Source organism: Molothrus ater, chromosome 12 (assembly GCF_012460135.2).
Source record: "Molothrus ater isolate BHLD 08-10-18 breed brown headed cowbird chromosome 12, BPBGC_Mater_1.1, whole genome shotgun sequence".
In the NCBI taxonomy this organism is placed as follows: domain Eukaryota; kingdom Metazoa; phylum Chordata; class Aves; order Passeriformes; family Icteridae; genus Molothrus; species Molothrus ater.
In genome coordinates this window covers 3,774,529-3,793,204 of record NC_050489.2, presented here as the reverse complement: position 1 = coordinate 3,793,204, position 18,676 = coordinate 3,774,529, and the positions used below count along the sequence as shown (strand labels likewise).

The 18,676-nt window shown below is 39.6% G+C and overlaps 1 protein-coding gene across 1 annotated transcript in view; it reads right to left on the bottom strand.

The window, feature by feature from the left end:
• The window catches only part of CDH8 (cadherin 8), a 161,945-nt gene that overhangs the window by 49,288 nt on the left and 93,981 nt on the right, over positions 1-18,676 (bottom strand). The window contains exons 6-8 of the mRNA XM_036390134.2: positions 17,076-17,263; positions 14,131-14,384; positions 5,589-5,725 (exon numbers count right to left, since the gene is read on the bottom strand). Of these exons, the coding sequence (XP_036246027.1) occupies positions 5,589-5,725; positions 14,131-14,384; positions 17,076-17,263 (579 nt within the window). The remainder of the gene's footprint in view (positions 1-5,588; positions 5,726-14,130; positions 14,385-17,075; positions 17,264-18,676) is intronic.

The window sequence follows — 18,676 nt, the reverse complement described above, 5'->3', positions numbered from 1 at the left end:
AGGCAGAAAGAGGACAGGGTTTAATTATTACATGCCTTATCCACGTCTTGCAATCTGATCTCTTGAATGATCAGTGATTCTGAACTCCATTCAGAATCTGTAGGAAAAAATGCTCTAATAAATAAGTCATGGCTATTTGATTTTCTTTTCCTCTGACTAGCATTGACAACACGTAACGTGGTAAGTGCTGCAAAAACCTGTGCAAGAAACTGGGAGAATACTGAGGAGGTTAAGCCCAGCCTGAACCCTGCTCTGCTTCACTGCCCAGCAAAATTGGCAGCCAGTTAATGCCAGCAACACAAGCATGTCAATGGGAGCAGGAGTTATAGCTATAATTGTAATCTACACAGAAAAAAAAATGTATTTGTGGGTTCAGGAGAATGGGATTGCATCTGACTGTTAGGATCCTGACTTCACCAGATTTTACTGAATGGTAGAAAATTCATTTCAAGCAAGTAGCAAAGAACCAAAGATGTGATGAGCCTTTGTACACACAAAAAAGATGCGCCAAAAGAGACGTCTGTAATTTAATCATTCATTCTTACTGCACTGCAATTCAGGCTGTCAAAAAACCCTTGCACATGCCCCCAGATTCCTCTCCTGTTCAGGATAGAGCTCCAGAGAGCTCAAACACATGAGCAGCACTATCAACCCTGACTTACAGAGCAAGTCTACATTCACCCCTCTCTCAAGCATTTAAATTTAAAATAAACCTCCCAACCTCAGCTACGACTTTAGGCTCATGTAAGTCTCAGCTACACCAAAAACTAATGAGAAATCTCATTAGGTCAGTGTTTAAAGTCCAGAATCAGTGACAATGTTCACCCTTTATATCCACAGAGCACAAAGGCCCATTCTCAGGAAATCATTTTGCCAGTGGACTGCTTCCTCCAGCCTGTCATCACCTTGATATTCCTGCTCCTTTCCATTCAGCAGGGTAAACTTGGTGAATGGCGACGTAGAAAGAAAAGTTAAGAATCAATTCACAGGTTCAATAGCTTTGAGTCTTGCCCTTGCCATGAGTGTATTTCTTCTGCACAGCCTAAGCCTGTACTTCAGAGGCATCTTTCAAAGATGTCAAGGCTCTTTCTAATGTTATCTTCTCTTGAAAATCCATATGGCAGAATTCATCAGCACAGAGGATACGAGCGAGGAAAAAAGTTAAGCAACAAAGAAGCAAAAATTAATTTGATCCCATAAGAGAGAGATGTAAGAAATCACACAATAGGAAAAATGTGCAGAAGTCATTTAGGAGTAGACAAATTTAAGGGGAGCAGTTGAAGGGACCAAAACTGCAGAAAGAGTTTAAAGAAAATGTGTAACTAAATCTGAAATATTGAAACCAGCACCTAAATATCCCTATATCACCTAAACTCATTCAGTTCATTCTTTTACACAGATGGCTCTTTGCTTGGTTTAATCTCCAGTAACCACAAAAAGATAAGATTAAAGATTGTGGGCATGCAACTATTAAGCTCCCAGTGTGACCATTCATGGGACTCTCTGTCAGGGACACCCCCAGCACCCCACACTGGCACTGCTGGGACTCAGCAGCAGCTCCAGGGCCCCTCCTGGCTCCCCACACTCCACTCACAGCCAGACCACGTTTCCTCACTGGTTCCAGCCCAGGTTTCCCCAGCAGAGTCTCAGGTCTCTCGTTCCATAAAGCCATTTATTCACAGTAAAACAGCCACAGCCTGTGCCTCTGAGGAAGGACCCCACAAAGACTTCTATCCCTGGGCTTTTATCCCTTCACAGCCTGAGCACAGGGAAGTTTTGGCTCTTCTTCCTGAGCCCTGGGTGCCTGCCCTGACCCTGGGTGTCCCTCACCCAGCTGTGCCACAGGTCCTCAGATCATTTGGCATGCAAAGGGTCTCAGGTCACATTCTCCTGTCCCTCTGAGCTCCCAGAGCTCTTTTGCAGCTTGCAAACCAAGCTACCTGCACCAGGTGTGTCCCTCAACACAAGAAGAAGGCACTGTGGTTGCTGGGATTTTAGCAGGAGGCAAACCCTGCACACTGGCCACACATTTCGGGAACCAGAATGTAAAGGAAATACAAAATTCTGGGCAAAGGTTTGAGGGACAACCACTCAAGGCAGGTGGTCTTCAGTCTGGCTGGCCACTTTAACTCCCTGAAAACAAAGGCTGCAGAAAACCAGAAACTCCTATAAGGAGTATGTCAGCAGTGGGAAAGTAAAGGAGGGAACAGCACCATTCAAAATGTCTCACTTTGCACAAGTTTCAGGATACAATGGTAATGCTATTTGTCACCAATAGCATGAATTTTGTCTGAACAAGTACTGGCCAGACACTTGCCTATGAATGAGAACAGAAAATGTCTTTCTTCTAAATAAAAACCCAACCAAATGAAAAACCCCACAAAAACCCCACAAAACAGCCCCAAACTGGTCTTTTGCCTGTCAAGTACACGTAGAAGAATCACATTCCCCACTGGCTCACACTTTCCTCCTCCTTGTTTTGCTAGACATGAAAGGATTAAATTCACATTTTGGAGCATTAAGATTTAAAATGTTTAAAATTATCCACACACATTTTAAATCTGAGCACTTTTTAAAAGATCAGCCAGTCTGAGCCTGAGGATCTTCACCCCCATTTCCAGTGAAAATGCAGAAGCAGTATTGCTCCATTCAGCCACACCAATCCTGCCTTGGAAAACTCCTACCTGAGACAGAGGCTGAGGGATGATACAAATAAATAACTTTGTCATGATGACAAGCAGGAAACTGCCAAAAATTAAATCAGCTTAGAGCACAAATTTAGATGCAGGTACCTTACCATCACAAAGCTGAAATAGTGAATTATTGTTTGTCAAAATTGGGTGTTTATCTGTGAAAGTGTGGCTAAATTAGGGCATATTCATATAATCTAGCATCTACCATGCTGGGAATAAAGAAATAAAAATCCAGCATGATGGCTTATGAGTAGTAAGCAAATTTAATGGCAGTTAAATGGCCTGGTCATTGCCCTGCAGATGGAGAGGAGAGCCTTGCACAAGCTCTGGGAAGCAGCCAGCCCAGGAAGAGGAAATGTTCCTGCACGAACAATTCCCACATATTTATTTTCCTGTGAGAGATCAGCAGTCCATTAATAGGGCTGTCAGTGAAGGCATTGTAATGACACACTTTATATTTGCATTTGCTGCTTGTGTCTGCCTCCAACAGATTTCTGTTATTTTACAACAGAGATTTTGTCTATTATTGTCTTGAAAAAAAAAATCTAAAAATGCCCATTTTCCTCTGTTTGACAGTTCTATAAGCAAATTTAACTTCTGCTTGAGGAGCTTAAAAATAATTTCACTTAAATAAGCAAAGACAGTAGTCTATGAAATTAGGCCCTTGTTTTATGTAAATGTCAAATAATTATATTAGGAATGCAAAACTAAGCCATCAGCAGGAACACAAATGCTTAGAACAAGATTGGCATTATTATTTTCATAGCCACTCTGATAAGAGGCAATTTTACAATAGCAGTGGATGCTGAGGCTCCCATGAAGCCTAATGACAAGGCTGATTTCTTACCAAATTCTCAAGTATAATTATGTTTCAAAAAACTGAAAATGCAACAGGCAGACTTCATGCTAGTGTGGCTCAGTAAAATGCACTTCTGGCAGCTTTGCTCTGACACACACATGTAAAGGAGATATAAAAATGAACTGGAGGAGTGTCTTGCAAATTTATTCCTTTTATCTTGTGTTCCTCTATAACTTTTTGGAGGAAACAAATTGTAAAATGACTTCACTTTGCATCTTATTATTCCAACGTCTGAGAGTGTTGGATCACAAACTACTAATTCTGCTTTCCATGCTGTTGGTAAATATGATGTGAAAAAATTAGTATGGACATTTTAGATATTTTCCTTTAAAAATATTTAAATTATTAACTGGTTAGATATTAAGTGGAAAAAGTATGCCTGATTTAACCACACCTTCCTTTCTTTCCTCATGTGCTTCCCTGTGGCTTGGCTTCCCTGCAAGCAGAAAGCATTTCTGCTAATTTATCAAAGTATTGTTTGCCTGCAAGGTGGCTCAGAGACAGGGCACTGCTGGCAATGAAACCCCCAAATTGCTGAGGTGCCTCAGAGCAACACAGGGTACAAGGATTGGAAGTTGGGAGCTCAGTTCACACCCACACCCACCTCCCCCATGTGTCATGGATTCCTAAGAGGTTTGCTTTTGAAATCACAATAATGTGATATTGGGACACAAGACAGATGATGGACTCTGGACCTGGCTGGCATAAGAGATTTGATAGCAAGATGCCTTGGCAAGAGCAAAGAGAACTTTGAGGATTAAAAGAAGATTCAATCAGACTGGTTTACCAAAACCAGAAAATTTCATTAAACTCTGCAAGCAAGAGATGTTGCAATATGCATAAATTTGTGTATGTGATTTTAACCTTATCATTACTGTAAACATTACTAGTCTTCCTAAACCAGTATATAAGCATTGGTAGTCCACAATAAATTCGGGTTCTGATCGCCAAATCAGTCTTCCCCATCTCTCTTCATTGCTGACAAGTGCCACAGGAAAGGTATTAGACAACAAAAACAGGCCAAATAAGCATATTTTTTCCCCAATTTATTACGTTCATGCCTATAGTACCATGTAACTGAGCTTCAAATGCTCTGTTCCATAATGCTGTATCCTTCAAAGCAGAGATCTGGGGAAAAGCAAGCAGTACCTCAGGCAGGATGTGAGCAGCCCGGGTCACCAGGCTCTGCAGACAGATATTCCTGCAGTGCTGGCTCCAGTGTGTGCACAAATGGGTTCTGCTGCACACTGAGTGCAGAACAGAGAGGGTTCCAGGGGCTGTGCTCCAGTTCAGGGACACCACATGGGGTGGCAGCCCCAGCTTCCCCACCTGCTCCTTTGCCTCAATACCCTTGTGTCACATGCATTGTCTAAAATACAGTGCTGACATGAATAATAAATCACACTGTCGTGTGTGATCCTGTCAGCAGCTCCAAATTAATTAAGAATTCTCCTTGATTAAAATCTCTGACCCGTACTGCCAGGCAGGGCAGCTCTCCTGACTCAGGTGTGCAGAGCAGCCACCAGGGCTCTGTGGACCTGAACAATGCAGGTTCTTGTTGAGAGCTGGGTGTGAGTAAACTCATCCATATGTATCCAACAGCACTACTTTCATGCAACATTACCCCTGTGCTTAATCATTTATGGCTCTGAAACATAATAGCACTCAGAATTAAGAACGTCTGGGTTGAGCCTTCAATTTACTTCTACAATAGCAAATCTTTAATTCTTTCTGTCTTAATAGAGCTAATTATAAGGCTTAGGTGTGGGCTTTTTAAACCATTTTTAATGTTTACCTTGCATACCTTGTACATATTTATTCATCTATCACTTCAGAATATCTATTGCCATTTTCACTGAAAAAAAAATTGTTGTGAAAACTAAAAGAAATGGAGCTTGCACAAAAATTAAGCTTTCTTTCCAAAATTCTCTAACTCAAACACCCAATACATTTTATTTTACTGAATTATGTAAAGTTTGCCCTGTTAAAAATCAATTATAAACCCAACAGAACAGTCAGAGTACACAAACACTCACTGGTTTCAGTGGCTACAATAGTGATGTTGTGCCATGTGCTGGTTTCTCTGTCCAGGGGTGTTGCCAGAGTTATTTTCCCATCCTCTGCGTTGATGTTGAACTGTCTCTCAAGGTCAGTGTGGCGATCAATGGAAAACCTGCAAAACAGACATCCCTGTAATCTACTTAATGAAGTTGCTGTAATCCATACAGTCACAGAGACAATTTAGGGAGCCCTCTGAGAGCTGCAGCTTTATAGCCAAATGGATTGAGAAGCTCAATAGCATAATAATTTAGAAGACAAAATGACAAACTGATGCTAAAAAAACTTAATAATCATTGCCCAAGGAGTAATTAGCTGTATACCCAGTGTGAAGGTCATAAAGCGCCCTCAGGTTCACCGGGTAGCATCTCTGAAAAACGGTGCTGATCAAGAGTTAATTACACAATCCATCACATTTATTGGACAGCTTCTATGGTATTTCACAGTAACTGATGATAATTTCAACAGTAATGTATTAAGCCACAAAAGTGGTGGGCTTTGTGGTTATTTTAAAAAAGGGCTGAATAATATTATTTTACCAATAAATTTCAGATTAACGAAGCATGAACGATTCACCAAGCACATTATTTGCTTATGGTTCAAGCAGTTCCATGGGCAGAGCACAGTGAATCACCATTTTTCCCTATAAAACACTGCAAATGCTGGAGGCTTGATTCTTCTCTGAGTTGACATCACTGATTTTTAACCAAACAAGTTTCATCTGACACGTAGTCAGAGTTTGCAAATGTGAATGTCCAGGTAAATTCTGCAGCCCAAGCAGGGAGCCAGAGCTGCAGTGGATTGCTCCAACGGTGCATTAAGCAGGAGGATGATTTAAAGCTCAGGTCCAGATCCCCAGAAAGCTTTTATGTTTGTCCATTTGCACAGAGTTATTTTAATAATGAATTCTTTGTGAAAAGAAACTAAATGACAAAATTGAGCCTTCAGTTTCTTGACAGGAAAGGTAGGGAAAGAGGGAGTTGACTGATAAACTATTGATATGGTTTAACAGCAATTGACTTCAAGGGGTTTTACTGAATCCTGATTGTGGATTTATACAAAAGCCTTTTAAGTCTTTGTGTCTGTGTATTACAGAAGCTACCAGCATGCACTGGCAGTTTTTACATCTGTTCTGCATTACAGACAGTACATTACATTACTCACAATAGTTAGGAGAGTTAGGATAAGGTATCACACTCAATTACCTTATGGAGTGGCCAGAAAAGTGACTCCAGACTGTCACTTTCTCATCACTTTTCTACCTTTTGCGAGCACATTGTTAAAATTCCCCAATAAAAGTAAAAGAACGTATTTTACTACAGTGAGAATGGCATAGTTATCTGAAAATCAGCTATTCCATCCTGGTTCGTGCTTTAGCAGAAGCAATTTCCAAAAAATATTCTGATTTGGAGGTCCCTTTATGCACTACAATAAATATATTCCAATGAACTCAAACTCATTCCAGCCTAACACAATCGATTTTAATAGACACAGCATTAGCATCTGATTTCAAAGCTCAAGATTATTGTGTTCATGTTTTTTTTATTTATTTCAGTATCAGATATTTTCATATTTAGAATGAAGGTTGCATTGCAATTAGATTATTTGTGCAATGCATTCTGGAAGATACAGCTCACTTTCAAAAAGAGCTCTAAATGATGAAAACTTATCAAAACCTCAAAGTTTAAGTGTTTAAATACTGCATTGCCAGAGTTCAAGGCTAACCTGATCACACTGGTAAAGGTACTTCACAAGTAATGGATTTAAGAAGGAAACCCCAGGCTTAACTATGAAATGGGATTTGTTAGATATTTACTTGTTTTGTTTGAAACTCTCAGAAGAACTAGTTCTACTCATTGAAAATTACTAGTTTGGTAAGATGAGTATCAGAAAAACATCAAGTCAAATATGAAGTCAAAAATATGAAGTCAAATTCCAAATATCTACGCCTCAAGCTGGACGTGTATTTGGACATTGAAGTAAACTGATTTTATTGTGAGCGCCATATACTCAGTTCTCAATGGTTCAATGGGAACTGCACTAAACTCAGCATTTCTGAAAAGCAGGTCACTTGTGTGGAAGAATAAAGCTGCAGGTATTTAACTTCAGGCAATCATTTTTGAAAATGGATCTTAACTGTATTTTGATGTCTACCTAGTTCCAATTAAAGTATTAGAAGTAAAATTCTGGTACTAGTGAAGTTAGTATAAAATACCTTACAGCTTTTCACAGGTTTAAAATTTCACTCAAGAAAATACAAGAAAAGACAGCAATCAGCTCTTTGTAAGAAGTCATCACTTAAAACTGTCTTTTCATTTCTGAGTTTTATGTAATGATGCTGAAAGGACTCTACTGATACCAAACATATAAGAATTTTTCCCAGTCCACAAACAAAATAAAATGTGAAATGTTCATATGGTATTCAGTGTTTAGTGGACCTGGGCTTGACATAAATTCCACTGAGGAAAGACAGTTTTTCTCTAAGGATCAATCCTTCCTTAAACTTCCACTCACGGCCTTCCTGCCATGCAGGTTTTGACGTTATAGAGGAGGGAGTGACACATTTGTGAGTTTATTATATCACACTTCATCTCATCCCAGCAGTATTTACTCACAACACAAACCCAGCAATTCAAGAGGAAACATTTTTAACACAAGTTGTGTGTCTTTGCAAGACTACAAAGAGGTAAAACCCTCTCCTGATTTTAATGTGATAAATATTTGTTACAAAACCAAAAAATAAAATCTACAGTGTCATAAACCTGGGAAAACTAACAATACATTTGCAGTTTCCTTTTCATGATAATGATGTTGTAACTCTTTTTAATGGGAATGCATTGTCAGATCCATAAAACATACATAAAACATATATTTCTCTAAAAATGAGAAAATAATATCTTGGGAAATAATATCTTTTGAAATTGCCATAAAGCCAGCACAGGTTATTGGGAAGTTTGGGTTAGTTTATGAGTCTGCTATGGCAATTATAGGAACAACCCCACAGTGGTTTAACAGAAGCCTGGAAAGGATTCTCAGTTCTGCTCTTGCCCTGTTGCTGTTATGACTTTATTTGATCTACTCATTATTTGCACTAATGTAAATAGGAGCAGAAACTTTTTTTTTGCTGCTCCTTCTGAGATTTGAACCCCAGCACTGACACCCCAGGAGTAGTAAATCTCCATTTTTATGAATGCCAGGCAGATTGGACAGGGTACTTAGTGACAGATAAACAACTGCACCATTGGGGAGCCACAAAATATCGGATCTGGTTTTTTAAGGCCTGCTGTGAATTAAGAAAATGATCAACTGCTGCCAAAGATGAAATCTGTGCTCAAAGGAATGGGGAAAACCAGCTCCAGCGAATCTTATCTCTGCACAGAGAAAGCACTGAAGGGCAGTGATTTATGGGAGGGCACTGGCTGGATAGGAAGGAGCATTATTGCTCATGCTTGTTGCTGTGTGCCTGGACCATGCTTTAGCCAAGATAACTTCACTGCACGTGAACAGAGCATCCTTGTAAAGTAACACCAGGGGCCTGGGGTGGGCACTGCTGGAGCCTGAGCTGGGTGCCAGCCCTGGAGCTGTGTGCCAGCCCTGCAACCCACAGCTCTGTGCCAGCCCTGGAGCCACAGCTGGGTGCCAGCCCTGCAACCCACAGCTGGGTGCCAGCCCTGCAACCCACAGCTGGGTGCCAGCCCTGGAGCCCTGAGCTGGGTGCCAGCCCTGGAGCCCTGAGCTGGGTGCCAGCCCTGGAGCCCACAGCTGGGTGCCAGCCCTGGAGCCCACAGCTGGGTGCCAGCCCTGGAGCCACAGCTGGGTGCCAGCCCTGGAGCCCACAGCTCTGTGCCAGCCCTGGAGCCCACAGCTCTGTGCCAGCCCTGGAGCCCTGAGCTGGGTGCCAGCCCTGGAGCCCACCCACAGCTGGGTGCCAGCCCTGGAGCCCACCCACAGCTGGGTGCCAGCCCTGGAGCCCACCCACAGCTGGGTGCCAGCAGGGGATGACATTCCCAGGCTGGAGCTGTTCCCAGGAGGTGCCACCCTGCCCACACCAGAGCCTCACAGCTCAGCTGGACTCACTGAGCCCCTTCCCCAAAGGAGAGGCATGCATCCAGATGTGGCCCTGACACAAAATCCTCGAATTACTGGGCTGGAACACAACAAGCTACAATTATTTGCAATTATTACCCAATTCTGTAAAGACTTTTCACCATTAGCCTTAAAAATAGGAGGCCCTTAAGCATCATGCACTGCACAATGGCAACTAAGGATCAAAAAGAGCTTGTGTTGCTTATTTTAAAGCTGATTAATTAGAAAAAATACCACAGAATTACAGAATATCCTAAGCCACAAGGATCATTGAATTCCAGCTCCTGGATCTGCACAGGACTGTCATGGACATATCTTATGAAAAATCCTTTTGCTAGGATTTTTCCTTCTGAGAAGCTGAGAAGTCTCAGAGGAAAAGAAAAACAATGATTATCTGCTGCTGTGGAATGCAACAGGTGCATCTGGGATTGGTCTACATTGGTTGTTTCTAATTAATGGCCAATCACAGTCAGCTGGCTCGGACTCTCTGAGAATCACAAGCTTTTGTTACTCATTCCTTTCCTTTCCAGCCTTCTGATGAAATCCTTTCTTCTATTCTTTTAGTCTTAATATATAATTTTCTTTCAACATAATATACATCATAAAATAATAAATCAGCCTTCTGAAACATGGAGTCAAGATTCTCATCTCTTCCCTCATCCTGGGACCCATGTGAACACCACCACACAGGACAGCCCCAAAAATCCATTTATTTTCCTGCTTGTAAACCCTACAAGAGGTTTTGCACCTTTAAATCAAGTAAAAGAAAGGTCAGACAATGCTTTATATTTTCTAAGCAAGCATTAAAAGCAAACTACTGGTGAATTGGTTAGAAATGAGGATAAACATTTTTTTTCTTTAAAAAAAAGAAAAAAAGAAAGCAATAGAATAGTGTGGGTTGGAAAGGACCATAAAGATCATCTCAATCCAACCTCTGCCTTGGGAGGGACACCTTCCCCTAAGACCACAAGCTTCTTTCCAGGCTGTATTTGATAATAACTTTTCTAAATTCTTTAACATTTTAGTCTTTGACTCAATTATCAGACTCTTCCCACGTGCAGAGAGATCCAAGTTTGATTTCATTTGTGGCACTGCAATGCTCTGAATGTGTGGAGCCTCTGTGCATCAGACTAATGCAAAGCAGACGTGGTATTGGGAGCACAGAAGGTGATTCATATTTTGTTTGTGCTGCCTGGGTTTTTATAACAAATGTACACAGTGGCTCTGTCTAAGCTAAATATTGATAGAACAGATATCTATTGAAAAAATGTCATTTCCTTGAAATACAAGTCGTTGTTACTTGCTAAAATTCTGGTTTGAAGGGAAAAAAGGGATTTAAAAAAGGCCAGGGAAGACTAACATTAAAACAGTCCACCAGTTTTAGAACAGCTTGTTGTAATTTTTCAGATTTTTAACTAAAGTTGGATATTTTTGGTATCATAGAAAATATGCATAAAATCTGCATCATATATACATGATATAATAACAGAATTAACACCTGAAATGTACATTCCAATCAATAAAAACACTGCTTGATTATGTTTCTGTTAGAACCTGCCAGGTTCCTATTTTGTTCCAAATTGTAAAGAAAGGAATTGTATTTCTGCTCCCTACTTGTCTCCAACTAGTATTTTCCCTCTTGAAATAGTTGAATTACTAACTTGGATTTTTTTTCTGTCCTTAAAATATTTTTTATGCAAAAAATGCAAGAAAAAAAAAAAGAGAAGAATTTGAGCTTTCTAGAGCTCTCCCAGATAAATCAAATTAATCAGGTAAGCAAGCAAGAGCACAAAATTTGCACAGAAAATTAGGCTCTGTATATTCCTTAATTAGTATTAAGCCAATATTTTAGAAAATATTAAATCTTATAAAGTACTGTATCTATTATTTAAAGAAAATATATAAATCCTACTAATAAATTACCTTTTTTAAAAAATGTAATTAATTTTGTCCAGTTCTGTTTCATGTATGTTGTGTTTTTATATCACCTGATGAGCAATAACATCCTAATTCAGTTCCCAAACACAAAATACTTTTGTTTTTAAAAGTCTGAAGGTCTCTTGATTTATAAAATGATGAAAAAGGGGAAACTAGATAAATCTTTTACTCAGATTCATTTTTTGGGCTTGCACAGAATAAAAAGACTAAGTTTTAGAACAGAGGTAGGTTTGTAAAAGGTCTGAATTATGAAGAATTTGAGGCAGGTGAGAAAAAAAATCCCAGGGCAGCAGCAGAAGAGTGGCAAAGCAGCCAAGGTAAGAGTGAAGCAGGGGTGGAGGCAGGCTGGGATGAGGCAGAGGAAGAGGAGCCAGGACCAAGCCAGGAGCAAACAGAGCAGGGTAGGGGGAAGAAGCTGAGGTTCCATTGAAGGAGAGATTACTGTGGAGCTGGAACACAGGGAGGAGATTTGCTGTCACCATGGCTGGTCTCACTCTCCTCTCAGAGGATCTTTCTTGTGTTTTTCACAGACACCAGTGGGCAGCAGCAAGAAAATCAGGGATGGAGCCACTGCTTCAATTGTGACAGATCAAACCCTGCCATTCTATGGTATTTTTGTTTAGGAATCTATGGTGGCTGATGCTGTGGTTATCTGCTTTTGAAAGTCTGATTTACAAATGAGAATTACAGAATCAGAGGTTATCCTGAGTGGGAAGGGACCACAAGGAGTGTTGGAATCTGAAATGCAGGGAATTCTCAGAACTTTGGGCCTATAAGGCAAAGCTTAGAATTAAACACAGGATTTGATCTGAGACCTTGGAAAAGGCTTCCAAACTTAGGTGACAGAAGCAAGAATGTGGATTTATAGTTTAGAGCAGAGCCACATTAAGCTAAGTAAAGTAAAGTTAGAGTTTTAGACTTTGAGATACAGAAAAAATAAAAGTAGTTACAAAGGTAAACATAGAGTTTAGAATGCAGCACTGTAGGTTTGTGTGTCAGAACATGATTGGCTAAGAAAGCTTACCCTGTAGCATGAGTCCAGAAGATGAAATATTTAAGGATTGGGTCAAAAACATAAATATCCTTGTTGGCCCTGGCCACTGGGCTCCAGTGCTGTTTTATTGCTCAATAACTCCTTAAAAGGTCCTGTAACTAAAGGTCTTGTGACCTTCTGAACCATGTGGAGAAGATGTGAGCCTAACTTACCCTTTCTGCCTGAGTAGAAGATAAGAAAATAAATTGCAGAATCTAAAAACCTCAGAGGTCCCATCTCTAACTCATTCAAAACTCTTCAAAAATCCCCATAATTGAGTCTGACTCCTGTCCTTGCAGAGCCCCCAGCAATCCCCCCTGGGCATCCCTGGCAGCCTCAGGGCTGTGCCCATTCCCTGGAGCCTGGGCAGTGTCAGCACCTCTGAGGGATCAGAACCTTTCCCCCATCTCCAGCTGTTCCCTGGGTGCTGTCCCTGGCCCAGAGCAGAGATCAGAGCTGCCCCTCAGCAGGAAGTTGTGTACAACTCAAACATTCTCTCCAACATCTTTAAGACACACGAGTCTTAAAGCATCCAAACATGTTGGCAAATCTGAATTTCTAATTCTGAAGATACTATACTATGATATGCATCACGCAGGACCTCTACATAAAGGTTTAAAGTCCAGCTCTGCAACAAACCTGATGGAAGTGACAGTGATTAGAAAATGATAGTGATAGAAAATGATGGATTATAACAGCTAACATCATCCTCCTGATGCTGCCTGCCCAAAATTCCCTGAGGCAACAATGCACAGTGATGATTACTATTAAATAGACTCTCTCCACATATACTTTTGCTATGAATTTCACATTTTGGTGTTGGTTTTCCTAATGCCTTTAGCAGGCAGTACTACACAGAGCAGAATGTGCTTTGGAACCCTCATGCAATCACTCCCAAGGGGGAGGGGAACATGTGTGCTCATCAAATTAGATAAAACCCACTGATCTGATCCAACTGGAATAAAAGATTTTGTTCAAATTAGATCAAAAAGGGAAAATATTATAAACTGAAGATGCAGAAGTCATATGGGCATAATAATCTCTGACTTTGTATCTTCAAACCAGGAATGGGTTTAGACAAAGGAATACAAAATATGTTTTGACAACCTTACAACTGCATGGCACAAACTGAGTATTGTTAGTGCAGACACTACTGGATTATTTAAATTCACTGCAGAGATACACTCTGATGATTCAACCCCATCCAACCTCATTTCTCATAAGAACCACTCACATTTCTCATTTTCACTGCATTCCTCTGTTTCATAAGACTACTCCTATGGCAAGGAGCGTTTTGGGGACTTTGAAAATGATCTGAACTGATAAATCTAACATCATAAACCAAACCCTACCCTGGCATTTTCACAGAAACAGAACAGCATGACAACAGCCACACAGTGAATGGGGAATACACTTGGGATCAGCCAGCAGCATCCCCAAAGAACCCTTTAAAGCAGCCCTACCTTATAGGGCTGGAAGACACGTCGGGATCATGGGCTGTGACCTGCCCCAGCACAGAGTTGAGAGCAGCATTTTCATGTACTTCCAGAAGGTAGGTGGGTGAGGAGAAGACTGGGGGCTCATCAGCGTCCTCCACCACGATCTTGACGGTGGCCGTGTCCTTGAAGGGGCCCCCGCCGAGGAAGCGAGGGTCGATGTGGATGTTGGCTGCCTCCACCTTCAGGGTGTAGGACTTTTTGGTCTCAAAGTCCAGTGGCTGTTGAGAAGGACAAAGATAAATGTCATTTACTGGTGGCCACAGAGAACAGGTGATTGCAATGCTGATGGATGGGAATTATGTGCATTTTTAAGCACACGGAATCATTTTAATGCAGGCACTTCCCTCCCCAGAAACCCAAACTCCTGATTTTCTATAAAATCTGTTTATTTACCAACCTCAGAGAAAACAGCACTGTTTCCTTGTTTCTCACAAGAAATTTACTGAAATATTCCCTCTCATGAATTATACCATTACAATTACATATCAGACAAATACTACAAATCTGTTTGAGATGACACAAGTTGCATCCCAATAATGCACTTCATCAGTGCTTTACTGGCTGGAGATAAGAAAATAAATTCAACTGGCTCCACAAAGAATGAATATTTTATTACTTCCAGAACAATGTGAGAAATGCAAAGAACTAGAAATTATTATTTGTTGGACAGGAGAGGCAAAATGTAGAGCTAATCATATGAGGAGGTACTTCAATATTCTTGCACTACAAGTACCTCTGTATTTCAGTTTATAGGAGTAAATGAGCTAGACATCTCTCAGGAATTTCTTAAAACTGTAGCAATTTCTACTTCTGTATCATTTCTCTTTTTTTTTTTTTCCCCACAGACAGAGTCACAAAACAAATTACTTTATTCTATCAATATACCTGCCATGTTACCACTGTTTTTACTATTTTAAAGTCCTATATTAACTCATAAAAGATGAAAACTCAGTGGATTTAAGGGACTGAAACACCAAATAAACCCCAAATCTGTGACACTTTTGAGTGTTAGACTTTTTCATTATGGGAGATTCAAGTTTGTGTCTTGAAGCACATCAGTATATTCACTTCATAATTCTCTTGTGTCTCACAACGATTCAAATTTCAAAGATGCAAATTGCCAAGCATTGGAAAGATATTAAGATTTGCATTATAATGTCTGAGGGATAAAAAGAAGAGGACATAGACACTCTGAATCTGTAATGCAAATACCAGCAAGAGCACAAACAGGAATCTTCAGGAAGTCTGTCAAAGCCTTCAATATGTATATCTTCAAATTCTGTGGATTTTTTTTCAGGTATGAATCAAGCTCTAATGGGATTTGCTCTTTCTCACAAATTCTAGTAAACACAAGAAAATCTTGCTTCTTTTGCAGCTCTTAAATTAGTACGTTTTTGAAATTATGAATGGGGATTTATAAATCAGCATATTCACAATTTGCCAATCATGGCTCCTGTAGCACTTTTTCAATTGCTTTTCATATGCTTTACAGAAATGACAGCACCCCAATACATTTAGTCATGCCTAATCAGAATATCATATTGAAAATTTACTCAGCATTGTCTAAAGCCCATGATTTTATGCTGAAGAAAATCTGTTGGTGAGCAGTACCCTCCATACATCATCTACTGGAGTAGAACCAAAATTATTATTGCTGTCAAAATAAAAATATGAAACAACATTATGGTTGAGATTCAGTTATGAAATAAAGCCAAGGGAACTGGGGCAAAAGGCTAATTGCCTCAGCTTACAGGAGAGGCCACAGCACACAATAAATAACAGTAAGGAAGAGCTGGGATGTATATCATAATTTTCTCTTTAGAAAAACAAATATAAATTTAGATAAATATACATCACTTTATTATAAAGCTACAGTGCTGACCTACTCACTGAGAAAGAGAAAACACAAAGTTTTGACGGGCAATCTGCCTGACCTCTTTAATGATAGGTACAAGTGGAATATTAATTACCTGTGCTCATTGGATTCACCTTTTCTCACTGGAATATCATGGTTTGGGTTTTGTTTACTTTTGTTTTCATAAGGATTCATTTAGAGTGATCTGTGCTATGCAGTTAAAACCCTCTGCCACTGCTATAAATTATATTAATAGCCTCTTTCAGAACACAGCACGAGGAACAGCTTTTTCTCCTTCTCCAGAAAATACTGACAATTAAATCTGCAATTAATATTTCCTTGGCTTTATTAGAGGAGTTTTCTTCTATGCTGCCTCTCCCCATATTTCTGTAGATAATTGGGTGGTGTTCTTGTTGTGTACATGCAAATATCTCACCTTGCACATTTCAAGACTGTAAAAGCATAGAAAAGGTAACATGGTTTTCTTTAGGGCCCAAATTTGACACTTCTCATGTGAAACTACCAATCTCCTTAATAAAAGTCACTGAAATCCCTGTTCATTGAGTGAAGACAGTTCAACATGAGAAAAAGGTAAAAGACTAAGCTCTCACATATCAGGTAATTTAATTAATGCACCGTGATTTATTTTTCTCTGAACAGCTGCACAGGAAATCAAATAATTGAAAGAAATTATTTGATGAATACTCAGCCAAGATTTTACAGAAGTTTAAACCACCACCAAAGTGGAATTTAATCTATTCTTTTCTTTTTGAGCCAAGGAAGCAAAATTTTGGTGGTGGTCATGATGTGATTACATGGGAGCCTGGAGAGGATTAACATTTCCAGCACCCATGGATGTCTCCCCAGTGAATTTTCACAATGAAAATTCAGAGAAACATGGCCAGGACTCCCCTTTTAATCACTCCACTGGCTTGACACCTCATCCATAGATGATGGAATCTCTGGAAATGCAGCATCTTCTCACAGAGCTGAGTCTGGCTGGGTAGTTACATGTACAATAAACATTTATATTTTTAACAGAGATGTGATTTACCTTTCTCACTCTAATAACACCATCCTGAGTTTGGGCATCCGTAGTGATCTCAAATACATCCATTCCATCTCCTTCAATAATGTCATAGGATGATTTGGCATTTTCTCCAATATCCAGGTCATTTGCTTTCACCCTTCCTATTGGTTCACCAAGAGCAACATCTTCCATTACTGAGAAGTGATAGAGACCTTACAAATAACAGGAAAAGACTGAACATTACAGCTGTGCCAGTGTCCCCTGGGTGCTTTTCAATGCTTACACATCCCCAACACCAACTCTTGAGATCTGCAGCTGACCCAAGCTCCATTTACCCCAATTATTGACTGAAAGCAGCACAGTGTGGTCCTCACACAAGAATATTCACTTTACTGTAGCTGAATGTCCTTTCCATTCCAGGAGTCTCCTCCTTCTGCCTTGCAGGGATGTTTTGTGTTGGCAAACACAAATATTGAGCTCCTTTCAACACTGCAGAATTTACCATTTTATACAGATATTTTATTGACAAGGAGTTACAATTCAACCAAGAAACTTCGGCTTTTACTCCATTAAAAATTGGTCAAATTCTTTAAAAATCTATTGTGTAAATACTTACATAACTTCAAATATTTTCTGCATAACTTTAAATATTTACTACTTTTTAAAATGTAGTTTCATTTTGTTTATTTGACCCCTTCCACCTCTCTTTTGTGGTAAGAAACTAATCAGAAAACATTAAAGGAAACTCCCAATTTTGACTTCTTTTTACTGGAAACAAACTTTTCACAGTAATCATTACTGTGTTTACTATTTGTTGCAGTTACACTAAAATCCATTAGAAATTGCTATTCAAGTTGTCAACATTTTATTTTTTGTTACACCCGCTTCAAACCTTTTAAGCTAAAAAGCATCAAAAAACTACTTAGATATATTATTTTAGGCAGAAATTTGTTTATGGCAAAACCCAAAATACTCATTTTGTTTTGTATCTCCCTGCTCTTAACAGTACTCTAAAAATGCGAAGATAAACATTTTATATCCAAAATTCCTTCTAGAGTCCTTTTATTTCTACCTCTTTATAATTGACTCTTATTAAGTTAAGATTAACACATGAGCTAATCAAACAAAATGCTGCTCAGGAGTTAAAAAAGGGAAAAATAATTCAAGGATAATAGAAGAGACCATTAAAACAGTTTTTGACACAGGATTCTGGCCGTGTTCTTCTCTGTCCTCCCTGTTGTTCTAAGACAATCTATTAAGTGCAGGTCATAATTTTCCAAAAACCATGTTCTGGAGCTGTTCCTTTACCTGTTGTAGGTGATTGCAGTAGCAACAGTTGAAAACAGAAGGAAACTGAGGAATTCACAAATACATGTATTAGCTGCACAATGAAATCCCAAAGTGACTTGTTTTTAATGTTCCTAGGCTAAATTATTAGAGATAATTTGATGATCAAGATTCCTCAAAATATCCATAATGGCTCAAAAACAATGAGCAGCCAAAGCAGTGAAATGCCTTGGGAGATTAAATTATGCATTCATCATTTACTCTGCTGTCCACACTTTGTGGTTTGAATCTCCAGGCACAGCTGATTGCATTGTTAAGTCAAAATTTTGCTCTCAGAT